The sequence below is a fragment of the Cavia porcellus genome, unplaced genomic scaffold (assembly GCF_034190915.1).
Source record: "Cavia porcellus strain 051 isolate PalLab524CR breed Dunkin Hartley unplaced genomic scaffold, mCavPor4.1 scaffold_7, whole genome shotgun sequence".
Taxonomy (NCBI): Eukaryota; Metazoa; Chordata; class Mammalia; order Rodentia; family Caviidae; genus Cavia; species Cavia porcellus.
This window is the reverse complement of record NW_026947490.1, coordinates 64,561,153-64,585,105: the sequence shown is the minus strand read 5'-3', so window position 1 is coordinate 64,585,105 and position 23,953 is coordinate 64,561,153. Positions and strand designations below refer to the sequence as shown.

The 23,953-nt window shown below is 45.0% G+C and overlaps 1 protein-coding gene across 1 annotated transcript; it reads left to right on the top strand.

The window, feature by feature from the left end:
- Nucleotides 1–1,843: 1,843 nt before the first annotated feature.
- LOC134476998 (uncharacterized) lies at nt 1,844–9,909 on the top strand. Its single transcript, XM_063253733.1, is given in 1 exon segment — nt 1,844–9,909. A coding segment is annotated over 1 exon segment (5,148 nt). The 5' UTR covers nt 1,844–2,366; the 3' UTR covers nt 7,515–9,909.
- The last annotated feature ends 14,044 nt before the right edge of the window (nt 9,910–23,953 follow it).

Sequence of the window (23,953 nt, the reverse complement as noted above, 5' to 3'; positions counted from 1 at the left end):
TTCCGTACCCTGCTCTGCCTCCCATCTCGGTTCCACCCCTCCAGTCCTAGTGCTGTCCCACCTGAATCTAAAGGAAGCAGAGCCAAGGGGTTCTTGCCAAGCTCTTCCCTAATGCCAAGCTTTAGAACAAAATAAATATATCATTAAGCTACTAAACTTTGGATAATGTACTGGGTAATAATAAACAGAAAAAATTTAATTTTGGTATTGTTTTGTTCTGTTTTGTTTGAGTTAGGGCCTCACTATGTAGTACAGGCTGACCTTGAATTTCCTTATGTAGCCCAGGCTGGCCTCAAGCTCAGTGATCCTCCTGTCTCAGCCTCCTGAGTGCTGGATTACAGGCGTGATCCATAATGGCTGGCAAAAAAAATTGATTTTAAAAGGAGACAGTAAAAAACAATTTTTATAGGTGAAATGATCTCCTTTAATTTAGGCTCTAATATAAATTTATTAATGACAGAATAATGCTAATGAGAAGTACAAAAGTAGAAAAGGAAAGATACTAAAAGCACTAAAGGAGAAGTTTTTCTAAAGTTGTCATCTGTTGGGAATTCTTTCCACTAGGCAAGCCTGCGACTTTAGAATTGTCCCTCTAGTTAGGAGATACAGAAGAATATTGAAACCAGGAGGTATGTGATTGAAAGTAGAATAGGTGAAAATACCTGGGGATAAGTTTCTAATTTTCCATTAGCATCTCTTTCTCCTTTATTAAAATTCAAAATGAAAAAGACATGGTCTTTTGAAAAATTGCTTATATAATGATGAAATATCCATTCTGGGTGAGGAATACAAATTACAAGTATGACATTCTCTCAAAAGCACACTGAAAGGCTTAGATTACAAGAGAAATTCATAATTGCAGATCATGTAACTAATCAAATATCTTGGAATTTTGAAAGTTATTAAAATATTAGCAAGAATTCAGATAGCTCTACATCAATGTCCAGAGGACTGTTATTCACAATAAGAAAAAGAGATAACATAATGTCCATTAATGCATGAATGGATAAAACAGTGATATGTGTAAAACACTGATTTTAACTATCACACTTCCTTTTGTTAAAATCTTACTACCTAAGCCGTTAATTTTGTGAATGTGGTCAAATTCTATAAAGACAGGATGATTTGTACTACTAGTAATAATTAGTATCAATATTAATAAGATAAATAATATTATCAATGAGACTTTTCATAGGGCCTACATATTCCTATGTACTATTTACACTAAAGATAGAAAAATTCTTTTTCAGTATTGTGAGAGTTGACCCCCCTGCTACAACCCCCTCCCCAGAGCGGGGAATAAAAGGGTTAACTCCCTAACTCCCCAGAGCGGGGAATGAAAGGGTTAACTCCCTAACTCCCCAGAGCGGGGAATAAAAGAGTTGACTCCCTAACTTCCCAGAGCTATCAAAACAGAGCAGTAAAGAGTGCTTCACTCCCTAAACCTTTTCCCAGGAGATAGTCAGAGCGGGGCCAAAGGGAATGTCTCTGCTAGTCATTAGCCACTTGATGTTCTGTTCTTTGTAAAGATAGAGATAGGCAAAAGAATGTACTGTATAAACAGGACCAGGGAGCACCTGGCACTCTAAGGTCAACCCAAGACCCTCGGTCTCCATGGTTACTCAGCCCCAGACCCTCAAATCAGCATTAGCCAGGTCCTGCGCCGCTCAAAATTAACCAATGCGATTTGCTTCTGTAAACTTGCTTGCCTCCTGCGTGTACCTTTAAAAACCCTGCACAAATTCCCCTCGGGGCCCCCTCCGCACACGTTTGCCTGGGGGACCCCATGCGCATGGAAATAAACTTTCTTTTCCTCACCAAGAGCTGAGTCCTTGGGGTCTCTTTCCCTGCGGCGTTGGCCCTAACATCTTGGAGGCCCCAGCGAGATTAGCACGTCTCACGGGAGGTGACCCCAACGGCTCTACGGGTGAGTACGACTGGTCGCTTTTCATACCACCGGTGTTTACGCCCCGAGCCATACGGCTCCGATCTAGGGGCAATTTTTGTTATCTGTTTCGTACTCTGTTCCCTGGTGACTGGGGGACGCCCCACACGGTTTCCGTGGTTCACCGTCTGCGATAGGGTCTCCCTATCGATCTGGGGGATTTCGATTCCCAATCTGTGGTCCGTCTGGGCCAATCTGGAGACACCCTTTGAGGTGACTCATCTGGGGGATTTCGATTCCCAGTCTGTGGTCCGCCCGGGCCAATCTGGAGACACCCTGTAAGGTGTCTCATTTGGAGTGAAACTGATGCGTATGCATGTGAATGAAGTGGCCGGCCTGATTGTTTTGTGTGTCGTGGGTGCTGTGTTAGGTTATTTGTTGTACCGCGCTTGCGTTAACCGCCCTGTGACAATAGAACGTCATGGGACAGTCGACCTCATCCCCATTGTCCCTCACCCTCGACCATTGGTCGGAGGTGCGGAAGAGGGCTCACGATCTCTCCTTGCAGGTCAAGAAGAGTAAGTGGCAGGATTTCTGCTCGACTGAGTGGCCTGCTTTCTCTGTGGGGTGGCCACCAGAGGGGACTTTTCATCTGCCCCTCATTCTAGCAGTTAAGGACGTCATCTTCCGCCCCGGACGAAGGGGGCACCCTGATCAAGTCGCTTACATCCTGGTATGGCAGGACCTCAGGGAGGAACCCCCATTATGGGTAAAATCCTTTCTTCCCCCTTCTGACTCATCTGTACCAAAGCTTTTAGCTCTGAAAGGACCTCCCACTTCGGCTCCGGTCCTGCCCGAGTCTCAGCCTGATCTACCCTTACTCGACTATGACCAGCCTCCTCCTTCTCAGCCGACTCAACCTCCCCCGTACCCACTCTCTCCTCCAGCCTCCTCGTCCGAATCGAGTGCTGCTTCTCCGTCAGCCCCCTCTTCACCTGAGCTAAATTCCTCTTCTCCTCCGGTACCCACGTCCCCTCTATATCCCCCACTCCCTGCGATGGCTTGCCCCGAGCCCACACCTCCGGGGCCCACGGGCCCAGCCCAGAACACTCGGAGCAAGCTACGGCCTGAGGATCCAGTCGTTGCCCTCCCTCTCCGTCCCTATGGGCCCATGATAGACGATGGGACAGATGGAGGGCAGATGCCCGCTTTACAGTACTGGCCTTTTTCTACCTCAGATCTCTATAACTGGAAAAACAATAACCCTCCTTTTTCTGATGATCCTTCTAAGCTAACAGGTCTAATGGATTCTGTTATGTTCTCCCACCAACCCACATGGGACGACTGTCAACAGCTCCTAGGGGTCCTGTTCACCACCGAGGAAAGAGACCGCATCCTCCTGGAAGCCCGGAAAGCTGTTCCCGGAGAGGATGGCAGACCCACCCAGAGACCAGACCGGATCGATGACTTCTTCCCCTTAAAGCGCCCCAACTGGGACCCCAACTCACCTGCTGGTAGGCAGCATCTTTCTATCTATCGCCAGACTCTAATGGCAGGTTTCCGGGCGGCCGCAAGGCGCCCCACTAATCTGGCCAAGGTAAGAGAAGTTACCCAAGGACCTACTGAGACTCCCTCAGTTTTTCTAGAACGCCTGATGGAAGCTTACCGGCGATATACGCCTTTTAACCCTGAGGAGGAAGGCCGAAAAGGCTCGATAGCTATGGCCTTTATAGGACAATCGGCCCCTGATATAAGACGTAAGCTCCAAAGGCTAGATGGTCTCCAAGACCTGACTCTGAGGGATCTTGTTAAGGAAGCTGAAAAGGTCTACTATAAGCGGGAGACAGAGGAAGAGAAAGAGTTAGCTAGGGACAAAAGACGAAACAAGGAATTAACTAAGATGTTGGCCACAGTTATTCAGGGAAAACCTGAGCCAGGAAAGGGAAAGCCCACTCGCCCTCCATTAGACCCTGATCAATGTGCATATTGTAAGGAAAAAGGACACCTGATCAAAGACTGTGAAAAGTTAAAAAAGAAACGGGCCAAAGAAGAACGAGAAAGACAGTCCTCACAGCGATCCCGAGCCCCCATGCTCGCCCTAGATGAAGAAGACTAGGGACTTCGGGGCTCGGATCCCCTCCCCGAGCTCAGGGTAATGTTTAAAGTGGAGGGGACTCCCGTGGAATTCGAGGTCGATACGGGAGCTGTTTATTCGGCCTTACAAGCCCCCTTAGGGGCCCTTTCAACTAAGAAATCATTAGTTCAAGGGGCTAACGGGAGCAAATATCGCTCGTGGACCACTGAGCGCACAGTTGACTTAGGCAAGGGAAAAGTAAAACACTCCTTTCTGGTTATTCCCGAATGTCCTGCTCCCCTCCTGGGACGGGACTTATTAACCAAACTGGGGGCAAAGATTTCCTTTGAGCCCCAAGGACCTCAAGTAACATTCCGTAACCCAAAGGTTGGGCAACCTATGGTTACGGTGTTATCTCTAAAACTGGAAGATGAATATAGGCTCTACGACCACCAGGATCCCCAGCCTATCGCCCCAGCCTGGCTAACTGATTTTAAAGAATCCTGGGCCGAGACGGCTGGACTTGGGCTGGCAAGCCAGCAACCGCCTGTAGTGGTTACTTTAAAAACCACTGCCTCCCCTATTCGGGTCAAGCAATATCCCATTAATAGAGAAGCTCACCTAGGGATTAAGGTGCACATACAGAGACTTTTAGACCAAGGGGTATTAACTCCTTGTCGGTCTGCATGGAATACTCCGTTACTCCCGGTCAAAAAGCCCGGGACGAATGACTACAGACCGGTACAGGACCTAAGGGAGGTCAATAGCAGGGTAGAAGACATTCACCCCACCGTACCCAATCCCTATAATCTCCTCAGCGGGTTAAATCCGTCAAGGACTTGGTATACTGTTCTGGATTTAAAGGATGCCTTTTTCTGTTTGCCTTTACACAAAGATAGCCAGCCCTTATTTGCATTTGAATGGACGGACCCTGAGACTGGGTCCGCCGGACAACTAACCTGGACGCGCCTCCCACAGGGCTTCAAAAACAGCCCAACCATCTTTGATGAAGCCCTACATAAGGATTTAGCCCCCTTTCGGGCTCAACACCCAAGCCTCACCCTTCTTCAATATGTAGATGACTTGCTGCTGGCTGCGGACTCTGAGGGTGACTGCACAAGCGGAACTCAGGACCTTTTACGTGAGTTGGCTATCCTGGGGTATAGGGCATCAGCAAAAAAGGCTCAAATTTGTAAGCGAGAGGTAATTTTTCTGGGCTACTCCTTAAAAGGGGGACAAAGGTGGCTCACTGAGGCCAGAAAACAGACTGTGGTCCAGATTCCCCCTCCAAAGAGTCAAAAACAATTACGAGAGTTCCTGGGCACTGCGGGGTTCTGCCGGTTATGGATCCCCGGATTCGCAACTTTGGCAGCTCCCCTATATCCGTTACTGAAGGGGGGATCTCCCTTTATCTGGAAAAAAGATCACCAGCAGGCCTTTGATGCCATCAAGCGGGCTCTCCTGTCCGCTCCGGCCCTGGCTCTTCCTAATGTGGATAAGCCCTTTACTCTCTTCATGGAAGAAAAAAAAGGAATAGCGAGAGGAGTGCTGACCCAGGCCTTTGGGCCATGGAGGCGTCCGGTGGCTTACCTCTCAAAAAGACTGGACACTGTGGCAAGCGGGTGGCCACCCTGCCTAAAGGCCATCGCAGCAGCTGCCTTGCTCATTAAAGACGCTGACAAATTGACTTTGGGACAGAAAATAACAATCATTGCCCCACACACGCTAGAAAGCATCATCCGCCAGCCTCCAGACAGGTGGCTCTCAAATGCCAGAGTTACTCATTATCAGAGCCTCTTGCTCAACAAGGACAAGATAACTTTTGGACCCCCGGTGACTCTCAACCCGGCGACCCTGCTGCCGGAAGAAGCTTCGGAACCCGTCCTCCATACCTGCCAGGACGTCTTGGCGGAAGAGGCCGGAGTACGACCGGACTTATTGGATTGCCCCCTACCCAATGCAGAGGTGACCTACTTCACTGACGGGAGTAGCTTTTTGATTCAAGGTAAGCGGTATGCGGGGGCGGCTGTGACTGATTATTCCAATGTTATATGGACAGCCAGACTAGAGGACGGGTCCTCGGCCCAAAAGGCCGAACTGATTGCTTTGACTAAGGCTCTAGAGCTCGCTAAAGGAAAGCGAGTGAACATTTACACGGATAGCCGATATGCTTTTGCAACGGCCCACATCCACGGGGCCATATACCGCCAGCGGGGGCTTCTGACCTCCGCAGGAAAAGAAATAAAACACAAACAGGAAATCCTCCAGTTGCTCGCTGCAGTTATGTTGCCCCAGAAGGTGGCGATAATACACTGTAACAGCCACCAGAAAGGGACTGATCCCGTCACAAGGGGAAACAACCTGGCCGATCAGGCAGCAAAATCTGCAGCCATGGGAGACTCACAGATGTTGGTGACTGATGTCAAAGATTCTCCTCAAAAGGAGAAAGCTCAGATTAACCAAACCCCTAAAACACCTGATTTGACTGCTTACATACAACAGGCCCACCGGCTCACTCATTTGGGAGCTAAAAAGCTAAGCCTACTGGCCCAACGCCAAGACTTCCCAGGGGCATCCCCCACTGCCATACGTCAGGTCGCCAATCGGGTGGTGGCTAATTGTGAGGCATGTCAATTGACCAATGCCTACCCTGCCAAGCTGGCCCCCGGCAAAAGGCTACGCGGCACCAGACCTGGACAATACTGGGAAGTGGACTTTACAGAAGTTAAGCCTGCCCGATGCGGACTAAAATATCTGCTAGTTTTTGTAGACACCTTTTCTGGATGGACTGAGGCTTTTCCTACCAAAAAGGAAACCGCTGCCGTGGTAACAAAAAAATTGATGGAAGAAATATTTCCCCGGTTCGGATTGCCAAAGGTAATAGGGTCTGATAATGGACCGGCGTTTGTGGCTAAGGTAAGTCAGGGACTGGCCAACATATTGGGGATTGATTGGAAATTACATTGTGCTTATAGACCCCAAAGTTCAGGACAGGTAGAGAGAATGAATAGAACTATTAAAGAGACCCTCACTAAATTGGCTCATGAGACTGGCTTAAAAGATTGGACGATGCTCCTGCCGTATGCCCTTTTTCGCGCGCGAAACACCCCGTCCACCAAACCCCCTAACCTTACTCCCTTCGAAGTCCTTTTTGGCACTCCACCCCCCATTCGAGATCTCACTCCCTTAACTGAGCATGCTGCCTTGTTGCCAACCTCCCTGTCTGACAGGCTCATCGCCCTTGACAACCTGCAGAGGGACGTGTGGACGCAGCTAGCCTCGGCCTATGCTCCCAGTGAGTTCCCCGCGCCACATCCGTACCAGGTGGGAGACTTTGTGTTCGTCCGGCGCCACCAACAAGAGACTCTACAGCCTCGCTGGAAAGGACCGTATCAGGTCCTATTGACTACTCCTACAGCGGTAAAGGTTGACGGAGTCGCCTCTTGGATCCACGCGTCACACCTAAAGCCTGCCTCGGCACCAGTGGACGGCTCCTGGGAACTCAAACGGTCTGATAACCCCCTGAAGCTAAAGTTGCGCCGAAGGACCCCCTGAGATTATTCAGAGTACTACCCTTATGTGTCCCTCTAAGATGACCCGTATGGGACCCCAGACTTTAACCCTCCGGGCTCTAATGGGATTACTTATATTAATAATCCCCACTGTAGCTAGCCCCCATCGCCCCTGGAAATGGTCGTTAATACGATGGGGGGACTCACGTGTGGGTAGCAGCTGGGAAGGATCAGGAAGTCCATGGTTTGCGCCCACACCCTGTTGGTTCTTTCCAGGGCTCCAATGTCCCAAACAAAGTCATTTTTATCTTTGTCCCGCACCAACCGGGAGTAGATCATGTTGTAATTCCCCAGGAGAATATTTTTGTGCTTATTGGGGCTGTGAAACCGCTGCAACAGGGTGGCAACCCGCCTTCCCCGATAAACACCTTAAAATGACATGGGGGCCGCCGGGATGCAGCCTAGATAACTACCCACCGGCTGGTCAGAGATCCTGTCAGGTTCTAAATATCACTGTCACCACTCCTGAGGACCCAGGTTGGCTGACAGGACGCACCTGGGGACTTCGAGTCTATGAGCCAGGTAAAGACAGGGGAAGCCTTATTCTCATAAAAAAGGTTCCCCTGCAGGCCCCATTTGTGCCCATAGGCCCAAACTTTACTCTAAAGCCAAAATATAATCAGCCTACTATAGATCCTGTTACTACTGTTCAAACAACCATAGTAAGTCCCTCAGCCATAACAGTTTCTCAAGCTCCGCTACTCCAGACAGATCATGTACCTGTCCCTCAATATTCACATTCTAACCTACTCAGTTTGATTAAAGGAGCATACATGGCTTTAAATCATACCCGACCTGATCTCCCCCAATCCTGTTGGCTATGTCTAAGTCCTAATCCCCCGTATTATGAGGGAACCGCTCTAAATGACTCTTATACACTAACCCCCAACCCCGGCCAATGCGATTGGAATCAAGTATACCACACTCTCCCCCTTCCTGGCCTCGCTGGTCAAGGAACTTGTATAGGAGCAGTTGATAACTGGCCAACAAGCTTGCAACATCTTTGCCTCACACACACTAATTCCTTTCCCAAAGATCAGTACCTCGTCCCTCCTACTGGAGCCTTTTGGCTATGTACCAATGGGCTCACTCCTTGTGTCTCCACTAACGTCCTCCTTGCAGACAGCAGCTCCTGCATCCTTATAGACCTTATGCCACGCATTAAATATCTCCCCCCTAACACACTCCCCCTCATGGGAGGTCGATATAAACGAGAACCTGTCTCCCTGACCCTAGCAGTCCTATTGGGGATAGGTGTGGCGGGGGGGATAGGAACTGGCACAGCAGCCCTCATTACTGGGCATCAGTCTCGCCAACAGCTTCTTGCAGTAGTAAACCAAGATTTACAGGCCTTAGAAACTTCTATAACTGCGTTACAACAATCTCTCTCGTCTCTATCTGAAGTAGTGTTACAGAACAGAAGAGGCTTAGATCTTCTATTTTTAAAAGAAGGCGGTCTCTGCGCTGCACTTAGAGAAGAATGTTGTTTCTACACTGATCATACTGGGATTGTAAAAGACGCAATGGAAAAGCTGAGAGAGAGAATCAAATCTCGAGAGCCCCCTTCAAGTGAAGCCAAAATGTTTTCCTTCTGGGAATCAATCCTGCCCTATGTTCTCCCTTTACTGGGACCCCTGGCCGGATTCATTATAGTCATGGCTATAGCCCCTTGCCTCATTAACCGAGTAACCCAATTTGTGAGGGCTCAGATCTCTCAGGTAAAAGTTATGGTGCTACGCCAACAATATGACCCCTTACCTATACAGGACCTTTAGGATTAAAAGTCATTGGAAAAATAAAAGGGGGGAGTGTGAGAGTCGACCCCCCTGCTACAACCCCCTCCCCAGAGCGGGGGAATAAAAGGGTTAACTCCCTAACTCCCCAGAGCGGGGAATGAAAGGGTTAACTCCCTAACTCCCCAGAGCGGGGAATAAAAGAGTTGACTCCCTAACTTCCCAGAGCTATCAAAACAGAGCAGTAAAGAGTGCTTCACTCCCTAAACCTTTTCCCAGGAGATAGTCAGAGCGGGGCCAAAGGGAATGTCTCTGCTAGTCATTAGCCACTAGATGTTCTGTTCTTTGTAAAGATAGAGATAGGCAAAAGAATGTACTGTATAAACAGGACCAGGGAGCACCTGGCACTCTAAGGTCAACCCAAGACCCTCGGTCTCCATGGTTACTCAGCCCCAGACCCTCAAATCAGCATTAGCCAGGTCCTGCGCCGCTCAAAATTAACCAATGCGATTTGCTTCTGTAAACTTGCTTGCCTCCTGCGTGTACCTTTAAAAACCCTGCACAAATTCCCCTCGGGGCCCCCTCCGCACACGTTTGCCTGAGGGACCCCATGCGCATGGAAATAAACTTTCTTTTCCTCACCAAGAGCTGAGTCCTTGGGGTCTCTTTCCCTGCGGCGTTGGCCCTAACAGTATGATAGAAAGTAATTAGAAACTGACTTGCCAAATTGCACTTAGCATGTTTTCCTGAGACTTCAGTTTTTCTTGCTTTTCCTTTTCTTTTCTTTCTCTCTCTCTCTCTCTCTCTCTCCCTCTCTCTCTCTCTCTCGGTAACTTTTAACCTGGGTTTCTCAAATTTAAACCTAAAATGTATATTTTAAAGTAATTATTGTCACAGACAAATTTAAAAATACCATCTTCCTGAACAATAATTTGAAAGAGCAATTATATTAACTCATGCATGTTAATTTTACTAGATAATGGGATACATTCTCATAGTTTTACCTGCAAATAAAAATTATAAGGATTGCCCCCAGGACAAAGTAACAAGATTTTCTGCTAAACCTGATGTTTCTAAAGAGCTAATTAGGAAATCATAGATGTGACAGTTATAAAATAAATAATGCTGGGATCCTTATATGTAAAGGTCTTAAACTTCCAGAGGTAAAGGCTAAGGGTCTAGTTCAGCAGTAAAAAAACCCAAAACTTTCCTAGTATCTTGGTTACTTTTCTCATTGCTAAGACAAAATACCCAACACCCAAGTTAAAGCAGAAAAGTTTTATTTTAGCTCACAGTGTATAGAGGTTTCAATCCATAGTTGCCTGGCTCCAAGGCAGGACAGCATGGCAGAAGGACATTAGAGGAGAAACATTCAGGGCAGGCAAAAGGCAGGAAGTGGAAAACTACTAATAGCTTCTTTCTGCCTCTTTTGTATTCTATCTAGGCCACCCAGTTTAGGGTGGATGCCAAACCAATCAGTGGACTAATTAGCCATACACCTTTAATCTCAATGCTCTTAATCCTATCATTGTGCCATAAATCAACCCTAGCAACACCATCTCTGAAAAGCTCTACCTATGACAGCAGGAGGCTTTGGGGACATGATTAGACAGAAACCATGACATTCTACCCTTGGCCTTTGTTATGGTTGATTCATTGTGTCAACTAAGTTCAGCAGCGTAATTAAGTAAGTTTTACATCCTAGGGTGTAGACAGCATGCCCCAGGATGGCTGTTTATGCTGCAGGATGTTGTAATGGTTGATTCATTGTGTCAATTTGAGAAGTTTGAAAGTTTAGCTAACTCAGCAGGGGACCAGCATCTGCACTTTGTAAACATCCTCAGCCTGTGCAAGAGGAGAGCACAGAGATGGTGTGAGTGCTACACCTGCCTTAGGAGGTGTAGCTCACATACAATATAAGGAAGGAAAAGAGGTTTGCTGTTCCCCCCTTTTGTTCTTGTTTTTGCTGTCTTCTACTGTCATGAACTGTTGTTCCTCTGGCAAGCAGCCAGGCAAGGACACTAATTAGCCTTTTTTCTGTCCCTTATATTTTATGCCGGCTATACAACCTAGAGCAGGTGTAGCACTCACAACCTTAATCCTAGCCAGAACTTTGCCAAACTCATCAGTGGGCTGATTTAGAAATCACACACCCTTGACCCCAGCACCACACACTGTAGATTCAGTTCAAAGCAGGGAGGGGGGACTGGAAACTCACAAAGCAGATGGGCATAGGTGGGACATAACTGTAGTTAGCCAATAACATTAATAGTTCAGGTGAAATTGATTACATTAGGGACAAATGGGAAAGCAAGTCACATAGGGAGTGGGCATTCTTAGAGTTGTGGCCTTTTCCCTAGAGGGATGGGATGGTGACTCCAGGGTGATAGGGGGCTAATTAGTATGTCAGTCTTTGGGATGTGGATGCATTTTTTTGATCCTTTGTCGAGGCCTGTACCACAGCAGAGGTGTCTGTCTCCCTCACAGTTGTAAGGTATCTGCACTGGCTCCTTTGAGGATCTAGCCCTGTCTCACTGCCTATAATATTTCTAACTAACTTAGCTGCCTGCGACAATCGCCCCTCTGAAGAAGTAACTGGAATTGCTGTGAGGGGGTAATGGGCAATGATCAACCAAACTTCTTCAAGCTGAACACGGGCACAGTGGTAAACAGCAGACAGAGGTACTTCTGCAGAGATCATGTCTAGAGGCCCTTGATAGACACTAGGCATTTTCATCTTGGGTATGCACACAACTTTAAGTCTGGAGGAAACAAAGCCAAACAAACAGTTCAGTATGTATGGGCCAAAGAGTAGAATTAATAAGACAATTATAAGGATAGTTAATAAAGATTTCCACCAAGAGGAACTAGTAATAGCTTTCCATAAGGAGGAGAAAGACAAGGTCCAGGGAATCTGAGTCTGACATGTTGTTAATTTGTTATCTAATATTTTAAATAGTTCCTGAGACATTAGCAGAAAAATCAGGAAGGTATACACAGCATTTGTTTTCACAGTTGCACCAGTGCCCCCCTGTGCTGCTGTCAGAATGTCTAATGCCATCTGATTTTGAAGGACAGCCTGTCTCATTAATTTTGTTTCTTCACTTAAAAGAGACCAGCAGCAGTGTCATTTAAGTCCTGCTGAGTATACTTCGTTAAGGTCTTGATAGGTTGCATGATGTTTTCTAATCCTAGGGGAGGGATAAAGACAGAGGCCAAATGATTGGACCAGTGGAACACACTTCTGGACCATCGATGTTGTAGGTGAGGTAAATTTGCAGGTTTGTCAATATTTTTGACACTTCTGCCTTATAACCATGCAAATCCTAATGTGCATCTGCCTATCCACCCTGGGGGCAGCCGGGGCCACAGATTGGTTCTACAAGACCAATGAGTGCCATTGGGGGCTTCCCATCTAATTCTAGGGCAATTAAACCAGTCTGTTGCAAACCAGTTATTAGCCTGTAAAGTTACTGTGTGTACACATTGTTCAACTGGCGTGCAACCCAAGTATTCAGTGGCATTAGGCCAATGAGAATAGAGTGAGTTTTTTGTTCCCAACATAAGGGGGCTTTTCTACTGAGATATCCTATGGTGGGAGTTAACAATAGATGCCCGTTTCATATTTGAAAATAACTATCTTGATATCTATGGTTGTTGGCCATTTATTATAAAGGACAGGACCTTTATTTTTATCTAATAGGGGCCTTATTAGTGTCTGTAGAGAGGCTTCAGTGGCATTATTAGAAAAACCCCGATTATGTCCAGGATCATTAAGAGTAGAATTTATAGGCCATTTTATTATGTTGTAATTGTGGGCAGAACTATGAACTACAGAACCTCTCCGTATCTCATTAATATAGTCTAATTAATATAGTTTTGTATCTCATTAATATCATCTCCTTGAAGAGGAGATACCCACCAAGGAAGTCCTGATGTACTGGACAAGGGCAGTGAGTCACACATCTGGCAAGATGTTTGTTGCAATGATTTTGCATATTCTTGCATCCACATTAAAAAGGAATTGCATCCTCCTTGGAGTGGTGAAGTAAACAGTGAAAGGGCTAATAGTATCATTGCTTATCTGAAGTCTTCATTTTCTTTCTGAGGAGGAATCTTAAGTCTTCCGCGGTTCACAGGAGTATGTGGGTGGGTGTGCCAGTGACAGTCTCTGATTCCCAGGGCTTGAGTCTGCTGTGCTGTATCCAGGAGTCCAGACTTGTTGTCTTGACTGTAGGAGTTGACAGGATCATAGGGTAAGGTCCTTCCCAAGTTGGTCCTAGGGAAGGAGATGATGAGGGAGAAGATTTTACCAGTACTAAATCTCCAGGGTGGAATATAGGATTTCCTTTTTCTGTAGGCTGAGCTTCTGTTAGATCTTGAACAGTTTGTTGAAATTTAGCCAATGAAGTGATACCTTTTAATAAGGCATCAGTTTCTCTGTCAAAGAAAAAAATCAACAGTGAGGAAAGGACGTCCTTAAAGCATTTCAAATAGACCAAGGCCTAGGATTTGAGGTGTATTTCTTATTCTGATAAGAGCTAACACCCACTGAAGGTGGGTTTCCTGAGCCATTTTATGAAGATGTCTTTTTAGGGTCTCATTTACCTTTCCTACTTTTCCCGGTGACTGTGGCCTCCATGCACAATGGAGTGATAGAGAATGCCCAGTGCCTGAGAGACACTTTGTGTGCTTGGTTTAAAGGAAGGTCCGTTATCCCTCTGTAAGCTCTTAGGAAGTACGAATCTGGAGATGATTTCTGAGATCAAAACTTCTACTACCTCCTGTGCCTTTTCTGTTCTGCAAGGGAAGGCCTCAACCCAGTTGGTGAAAGTATCTACCCAAACCAATAAGTACTGAAGTCCCTTAATTTTTGGCATAGGAGTAAAATCGAGCTGCCAGTCTTCTCCAGGATATTTGCTATTTCTCTGTATGCCTGGAGGAGCTATGGTTCAGTTAAGAAGGTTGTTTTCTTGGTGGAGTTCACAGGTCTTAGTCATCTGTTTTATTGTCTGAGCAAGTCCTTTTCCTATGAATAACTTTGAGGCCATTGGTTGAGTTTTGTCTCTCCCTAGATAAAAGGTTTGGTGTAGACTTAATTATTTTCCACTGACTAGCAGCAGGAAGAAACAATTTTCTATCATCTGATTGTAACCATCCTGATGGAGGAAGCTGGCATCCATGGGAGAGAGCCCATTTAATTTCTGGCTGAGAGTATTTAAGTCAGATATGTTCAAGGGACCCCTCTCAGATCAAGGGGCTTGAAAGGGGAGCTTGAGCAGCCTTTTTAGCTTCTGCATCAGCCAGTTGATTACCCTGAGATATTTCATCAACTGGTTTTTGATGTCCTTTACAGTGAATTACTGCCACTTTGTAGGGTAGATAAACAGATAATGAAAGATCATCTATTTCCTTCTGACATTTTATAGGAGATCCATTGGCTAGTAGGTAATTTCTTTCTTTCCATATGGCCTCATGAGCATGTAATACTAGGAAGGCATACTTAGAATCAGTATAAATAGGGGCTGGGGATTTAGCTCAGCGGCATAAGTGTCTGCCTTGCAAGCAGGCAGCTGTGAGTTCGATCCCCGTAACCAAAAATACACACACACACACACACACAAAAAAAGAATCGGTATAAATATTGACCTTTTGTCCCTTGCTAGTTGAGCACTAGTTCCAGGTACAAGTGAGGAGCTTTCAAGAGTGCGGTGTAAAGTCACCACTGTATATTCTGCCTTTCTTTTTCCATTTCCAAGAAGGAGCTACCATCACAGAAGAGGGTTAAATCTGGGTTGGTAAGTGGGGTGTCTAATAAGTCTTTTCTGGCTGCATCTGTATGAAGAACTACCTGTTCACAGTTATGTCTATCAATCTTAATTTCTTCCTCCTGTTCTGGCAAGAAGGTGGTGGGTTTTAAGGAGGAACATGTCTTTATTTGAATGACTGGTCCTTCTAGAAGTACAGCCTGGTATTTAAGAAGTCAGTTATCAGACAACCATAGACTTCTCTTAGAAGAAAGGAGTCCTGCCACCTTGTGAAGTGTATATATGATGAGATCTTTGCCTAAAGTCAGCTTGGTTGCTTCTGGCAATAAGAGAAGCCACAGCTGCCATGGCTCTGAGGCAAGCAGGCCATCCCTTAGCTCCAGTGTCTAATTCCCGGCTCAGACACCCTATAGGCTGTTGAGCAGGTCCTGGATTTTGCATAAGCACTCCCAAAGCCATGCCTGACCTCTCATCTACATATAAATTGAAATGGTTCCTGTGGGTAGGCTCAGGGCAGAGCTCTCAGAAGTGCTTGCTTAAGCTTCTAGAAAGCTGCTTGCAAATCAGGTTCCTAGCATGAGATATGGGTATTAGATGTCTTTTGTATCTGTTTTATAAGTTGATAGAGGGGTCCTTCCATTTCCCCATATCCCTTTGTATCCAAAGGCAGCAAAAGCCTGAAGCTCCTAGGAATCCCCTTAGCTGTTTTAGAGTTTTGGGCTATGGGAAGAGAGAATGGGTTTCTTTCTTTTCTTTTTTTTTCCCTAGCCTTTGGGTCCCTTTGGATATAATGAGGCCTAAATATCTTACCTCTAAACAGCAAAGTTGTGCCTTAGATTTAGAGACCTTATAATTTCTGTCTGCTAGAAAATTTAGCAGAGCACATGTGCCTTGGCCACAGAGCTCTTCTGAGGGGCACATAACAGTATGTCATCTACATACTGCAAGTTTGTGGCCTGGGAAAACTCTATGCCAAGTCGTGGGAAAGCACTTGTCCAAAAAGATGTGCACTATCTCTGAACCCTTGGGGAGCACAGTCCATGTCTTGGTCCTGTGGATTTTCAAAAGCAAAAAAAAAAAAAAAAAGGAGAAACTGTGTGTAAAGGAATACAAAAGAAGGCATCTTTTATTTAAATCTAACACGGAAGCTAACTGGCATCTTCTGGGATCTGAGAAATCAGAGTGTATTTTTGGGTACCACTGGGTGAATGGGCACTACTGCCTCACTTATCAATCTAAGGTCATGTACCAGCCTCCATTCCCCATTGGGCTTCTGGATTCCCAAAACTGGAGTATTGCACAGACTATTACAGGGTTCCTCTCTTAACTTTGGGTCTTAGAGGTTACCGTCTCTGATTAGGGAAAATAGTAGCATCTCTGGGATATCGGGGCAGCTCTTATTGCCCTCTCTATTTTACCTTTAGATGCCCATACTTCTCGGTTTATTTCTGTCTCCATGAGGGGAAGGCAGCATACCCGACCTGGAAGCATATATATATCACAGTATTTAAACATGATAAAATATCTCTTCCCAAGAGGGAATTGGACTTTCAGGCATAATCAAAAATGAATGTGTAAAAAGAAAACCATCCCAGTTACAGCCTAAGGTTTGTGAAAAGTAACAGATTACCTCCTCCCCAATGACTCCTTTCACTGAGGTGTGGTGACCAGAAGAAGGTCAGGACTGAAAAGAAGGACTGAGAGGCTTGCACCAGTATCCAGCAGAAGGCTGGTTTCTTTTCCCTCTTTAGTCATGGTTTCCTGGGGTTCCTCTGGGGAGATAACAGTCGGGCCAGGGGCAGAGGGTAGTGAGTGCCCCGGGGCCCTTTAGTCCTGCTAGACCAACTGATAGGATGGGTCTGAACCCTGGGACCTTGGCCTCAGAGGGCAGTGTGTCCTCCAGCAATTACCTTTGCAGTCGGGTATCGCCCAAGGGGGCTTCTGAGTGCAGTCCCTCTTAAGGTGACCTGGCTTGTGGCAGCAATAGCAGGTAATTGTCATTGAGTTCTTTTTGGAGAATCAGACTTAGGGTCTGTTTGCTTAAGGCTGCAGCAAAAGCAGCTGCTTTTTCTTGGTCTCTTTGTTTTCTCTCCTTGATCTCATTGAAAGAGTTTTGGCCCAGACAGGACACTGTAGCCGGTAAAGCCTCAGGCGGAACCCAGGAGCTCCATCTCCCCCACCCCTAGGAATTTACCTATGGCGCCAAATGAGTGCCAATGGGCTACCCGTGCATCCCTAATGCCCCTTCGGTTCCACCCCAAACCTAGGCTACTTATATGCCTCCACTCCACCCGGAGAGATCCCTGGCCCCAGGGGGAGATGCCTTGCCCCAGGGTGTGTGTGTGTGTGGGGTCTCTCCCCGCATTCTTAAAATAAAGGTCATTTATATTTCATATTTCTTATCTTTTCAGCCACCACCAGTCCCCCACAGTTCTATCACTCATCACAGTTATAAAATACTGAGGAGGCAACTTTTACTAAAGAACTATCTGGAGCAAAAGCCATCTTTTGTAGCTTTTTTCTAATATCTGAGGCTGAGGGTGTTATAAACTTATCTTTAAGGATAATTTGTCCCTCTATTGAATCAGGATCTAAAGAAGTATGCTTTATCAATGCCTTTCACAATCAATCTAAGAAGGCAGAAGGGTGTTTATTACTTTCCTGTTGAATAGCTGGTAACTTAAAATAATTGAATGGTTTAGTTCTCACTTTTCTTAAACCTTCAAGAACACATGTCTGGAAACATTTTCTAATCCAATCACCCACCTGGTCGTTATCTCAGCATGGCTCTTGTACAGGGACTGCTTGTGCTCCAGTGGGAACTGGAGGTTTCCCTGGCTGTCTATCTTCTGGCCTTCTAAAATTAACAAAATGGTATTCGTCTCCAAAGGCAATAGCAGCCTGTAATACTGCCTGTCTCTCACTAGAAGTCAATGTCTGATTTAAGAGTAACATTACATCTTTCCAATCTGGTTCATATACCTGAGTAAGTCCTCTAAAGATCTCAGTGTACTTATCAAGGTCATCTGAAAATTTCCCAAGATCTAATTTTATTTGTTTTAGGTCACCAAGTGAGAAAGTACATGAACGCTGGAAGCTCCACATCTTCCCTGTACTTCCTGTAAAGGATATTGACCTTGAGGAGCTTGCTTAATTCGGCCAAGGATGGGTATAGTCCTATAAAAGCCTAGGTTATAGGTGGTCTAGATGCCTTATCCTCAAGGTTGGAAGGGCAAGTTGGGAAAACCTCAGGTTCCTTAAAGGTGGGGTAGGTTTAATAAAGGCTATTTTATCCTCAGGTTCTGAAGGTTTAGGAGGAGCGATTTTAGGTTCTAAGGTAGTAGACCTCTCAAGGGTTTGAGCTGCTGAGTTTTCCTGTGGCTGACATTTACATTTATAATATAAATAAGGATTACTTCTCAATGCATAGAAAATATGAACAGAAGACTACTCTGATCATTTTTACTCCTTTTTACAGTATGTCTCTGGTTATAAAAGAGTATCAAAATTAATACTTCCCTCTGTGTTCCACTTTGGCTCTAGGGGGTAGGTAGCCCATGCACCCCTGCAGAGAAATACCAATTGGCTCTTTTTCAACATGAAGGGTCTAACATCTTCCAGTGCTTAAGATTTCAAGTCTTCTAGGCACACAGAAAAGAAAAGCCTATTACCTGCTGTGAAATGTAAACAACTGTTGAAAGCCACCTCAGTCTTATCTCGGAAGGTAGGGAAAGGTAGTCTAAGTGATCTGAAAATCCACTGAAAGTTTAGAAATAAAGATGATAGAAAAGTGGAAATTTTCAGTGGTCATGAGCAAATGTCCACTGAGGAACTCTTGGGTATATACCAGAGAGTTTCCCTGGCCAGCAAGCCTCAGTTCTCAGGGTCTATGGACTCAGATAACCAGAGGTCAGTCTCCAGAAAGGAATCCAGCCGTCTCTCTGGTCAACATCCCATTGACCCCATTGGCCACTGGCTTCAATGAAGGTTTACCAAACAGATGCTGGGGAACCTGTCCTCTGCTTTTGAGGGTGACAGCTGCTATAAGAGTGATTAATTAGCAGGCAGAGTAACTACTGTTTGTCAAAATTCTGTGAGGGATAGTTAAAAGCCTGAGCAAAATCACTCACTACATACTGCTCTATGAATTTACAATAAAGGTTTTAAGGTCCACAACTTGAGAGATTGGAGAGCCTCATTATTCTAATGTGTTTAGGCCCTCTATGTGTGCTGCTTTTGGGGATAGCTTCTTCCACTGTCACATGGAAGCCAGTTCTCCCCTGCTCAGGTTTAATCTCCAAAGGAGATTTGCCCCGAACACTGAGCCAGGCAATGGCTCTTATGTGTGTTCTTCTGGATGGGCACAATTCCAATCAATGTCTCATCTGACCCAGAGATGGGATATGTGTGCTTTATCTAAGATGACTTAGATATGTTAGCAAACACTCCACGTTAGCCAACGCTCATTTTCTATGGGTTTAGCTAAGGAGGAAAAGATTTGACTCGTCTAGAGTTCTTTCTGACTTCACATGCCTCCATAAGGAAAGTGCAAAGCGGGAAATGAATAGAGGTAAAGTCAAAGGAAGGAAACGGAAGCAGAACAGGCCTGGCATTTCCTCTGGAGTACAGGAGAGGATCAGAGCCAGTCTGTCTCAGTGAAACCTGTCCTCCAAGGCTTGAAGGCCGGCCACCAGCCTAGTGCTGCTTACATGGTGGAAGGAGTCCCAGTTTTTGTAGGCATGTATATTTTCTAAGTCTGAGCTACATTTCCATTTAAGGAACCATTTTATAGAAGTTTACATTAAAGCCTGTCAGAGGTGTTCTAATATTTTCTCTCTAGTGCTATTGTCTAAATAAAGTCAAGCAAGGAGTACCAGTAATTTTAGCAACTAATTTAAATTTAACTTGTATAAGAACAAAATAATAATATACTGTTAAAGAAATATCATTATAAATTTCACATGTTTTAACTTAGATTCACATTATTTTAATAAAGCTGTATGTGACAAAGCAATTAAAAACAATGGGCAAATAGCAAGCAATTATCACAAATAGTTATAAACAAATGGCAAAGACAAAGCAAAATTTGAAACATAAAAATTTGTTACCTAAACGAGTCCGAGTCCAGAGTCTATGAAGCAAAAGCAAGCTCTCACCTCTGTTCAGTGATGTTGGTGGGACCTCCAAATGATACAGGGGAATGAGACTCCCAACCTACTATGTCCGGTACAAGTTCATGTTCTCTAAAACTGAAGAATGAATTTTAGGAACAACGGAAGTTAAGAGCAGAATATATTTATTGAGAGAAAGAAAGAAAGCTTCTGTCTGAAGAGAGACAGAAGGGGTCCTGAGCGGGTTACCAAGGACTCTGTCTTTTCCAGTAAAACCACAGGTTCAAGAGGAGGGGAGGAAACTGGGAACTCACAAGGCAGATGAGCATAAGGTGGGACATAACTATGGTTAGCCAATAAGATTAATAGTTCAGGTAAAATTGATTACATTAAGGACAAATGGGAAAGCAAGTCACATAGGGAGTGGGCATTCTTAGAGTTGTGACCTTTTCCCTAGGGGGTTGGGATGGTGACTCCAGGGTGATAGGGAACTAATTAGTGTATCAGTCTTTGGGATGTGGATGCATTTGTTTGATCCTTTGTCTTGAGGCCTGTCCCACAGCAGAGGTGTCTGTCTCCCCCACAGTTATAAGGTATTTGCACTTGCTCTTTTGAGGACCTAGCCTGTCTCACTGCCTGTAATATTGCTAATTAACTTGGCTGCCTGCAACAAAAGTACATAAAAAGACCCATATACCTGCTACAATATTTTTACAAAATATTACATTATCCTCTGTTTGCACAGAATTCCCACAGACTGAAATTTTGAATGAATAATTCATTTCATGGAGTTGCTGAAACTACATTGTAACACAGCTTTTCCTCTCCATGATTACTAACTTCAGAGTTTTCAGCATTGCAGACTGTCAGGCTGATCATACCAGGGTTCTATGAACTTTAACATCCCCAAGAACAGTCATCTATGACACAGTTTGATCTAAAAATAAGTCCATGGTTTCAACAGAGATAACCCTGAATGAGGACAAAAGAGACATAGAATCCTTAGAGTCAGCTCTACATATTAAAAAGACAACCCACAAGGAGATTCCTAATGATCTTCTGAATGGCGGTGTATGTTGGGCAACAAGAGAAAAGGGGCGACTTCCGGGAGAACATGGCAGACAGATAACAGCAACTACCGGAGGCTCTCTGAAAGACTCGGCTCAGAAGCCAGGAATGGTGCGGACTAAGGAGACATAAGCAGGTGGAGATATGCTCTGCTGACTCAGGAATGAACTGGGCTGAGAGAAACCAACTTGGAATGCATTCCTGGTGCTAAAACAGGAACAGAAAAGCCTCGGTGTGGAGGCTGGACCCCGCGCCATTGTAAGCCGCGATTTGGGTTTCCCGCTGCACGGCGGCTGGCTGCCTCTACAGTGGCTCGGCAAGGAGAGAGACGCGCAGAAGCTCTGAGAACGGCAATCTGCGAACGGCAGGGAGGCGTGCACTGACTTGTGGTGAGGTGAGTGAGAGAAACCGACACTCCACCACAGTTTGACTCCAGCGGAGGACTTTCTGGGCCCCATCAGTCCTGCGGGAGCAGGGCGCGGTGGCGACTCCAGCCACACATCCCCCTCTCGGGCGGGATTGGTGAAAAGTGCCTGGCCTGCGTGACGCTGCCAGCGGACCTGGTAGGCTGTCCCAACCCAGATCCCAGAGCCTGACGGTGGCCGGGAGGGGAGACGCGTAGGCTGCCTGGTCCGTAACTCCCTGGTGCGCAGCGGTGAGCGGGAACACCTAACTGGCGCAATTCGATCAGGCTGTGGCTGACTGGGAGAGAAGCTGGGCCTCTTATATAAGCTTGCATATATAAGGAACAGAGAAGAAGAGGCAGCATGGGAAGAGGCAGCAACAAGAAAGGCTCCTCGGCCCCCAATTCTGAGAAACAGGCAATAGCAGACACCGCACCAATACACATAAGGCACCATATAGAGAGCCTCATAGACCAATTCAGGAATGAAGTTATCAACGACCTGAAGCTAGAAGTATGCAGAATAGTTAGAGAAATGCTAAGTACCACCCAAGAAAAAACAGGTGGTGGAATGGGAGAACAGAAAAAAAGGGGAGAATTGTTTGATGGAGAAAACAGAGAAAGCATAGAATACGTGAAGCAGGTTCAAAGGGACTACCAAGATACTAAGAAGTCTATAGAAGACTGGCATAACAGCTTGAAAGAAACTAAGGACAGACTATCTGAACTGGAGGGCAGACTTGTAATATGGGAGAATGAAATGAAAAACTTCTTAAAAATAACAAAGAAACAAACAGCAATAATACAAAGACAAGAGGATGATAAGAGGATCCATAACTTAAGGATTAAGAACATAAAAGAAGAAGTAGGGACACAAACAAATGAACTACAAAAGCTACTCACAGAAATAATCCAGGAGAATTTTCCTAATTTAGCAAAAGGTAAAGATACTCAGATGTATGAGGCATACAGGACCCCAGCTACCTACAACCCAAACAGAGCAACACCCAGGCATATCATAATAAAAATTCCAGAAATTCAATACAAGAACAGAATATTAAAAGCTGTCAGAGACAAGAAACAGACCACTTACAAGGGAACACCCATCAGAATTACAACAGATTTCTCTGCACAAACCATCAAATCACGAAGAGCGTGGGGGGAAATAATTCAAGCTTTGAAAGATAATAATCTCCAGCCAAGATTGAGATATCCTGCACAACTGTCCCTGGAAATTGATGGAAAAACAAGGTGCTTCCAGGATAAAGAGGAACTGGGGGAATTTGCAACCACCAATTCAACTCTACAGAGAGTATTGCAGGATATTCTAAAAAAAGAAAAATACAAAGAATCCAGAAATAATGGCAGAGAGGCCACAACGAATGGAGCAGAGAACAAAATGAAGAAGACAAACTGACAGCTACTGACAGAAAAAGAGCTCAACAGAAATGAGGCAGAGAAGATTGGATGATAGGAACAGCTATTTTGGAGAAAATGACATCTTAATAGGTAATACTGATTTAGTATCATCTTGTTTTGAAGTCTCATCTAGCTTTTGTCCTTCTGTCTCCAATGGTCTAAATAGGCTGTATCTTATTGGATTTTATTATGTATGATAGTATAAGCAAAAACCTTTTAAAGACGAGATTATACAGAAACCATTGTTCATTTTCTGTTAGTCGATTCTAAATACTCTGTAATGCTGTCATTCTCTTGAATGGTTTTACATTGTTTTGATATACTTAATGTTACAGTATACGAAGTTGTACTCAAGGATTTCAAAGAAAGAGACAATATGGTAACTACTTTTAGGTTAGGATTATCTGGTGGTGAAACACTATTCTGCTTAAATGGTTATGTTTTGATCTGCGCTGTTTCGTTGTTATGCCCTCTTTTATCTCAATCTCCACTCCATTATTTACTTTTTTATCTTTATCCTTTTAATTAAAGGAAAAAAAATAGCAGGATATATTATAGTAACCCACTTTGACTTTTCATTACCTTGATTTAAAGCCCTGTATTACTCTCACCATCTGGTTTTTAACTGATGTTCCCCTATTCTGTTTTGCTGGATAGTATCAGGTTCGAAAGTTTAGGCATCAGCTGTGAAGATAATGAGATTCATTATGACGCCCATTCTTGTTGACTTTTATCTACTTTTGAAGACCTACAATGTCTCCAATGTTTTGGTTTTGTCGGTTTTATTCTTTACTGTTTTGTTCAATTGTATTATAACTAACGATATAGGCAATTCTATTAGAGATAGCGGGAGGCATTATGGTAACCATTGTTGATCACCTTGTATTATGTTTTTACATTATCTATTATGTCCACCCTTT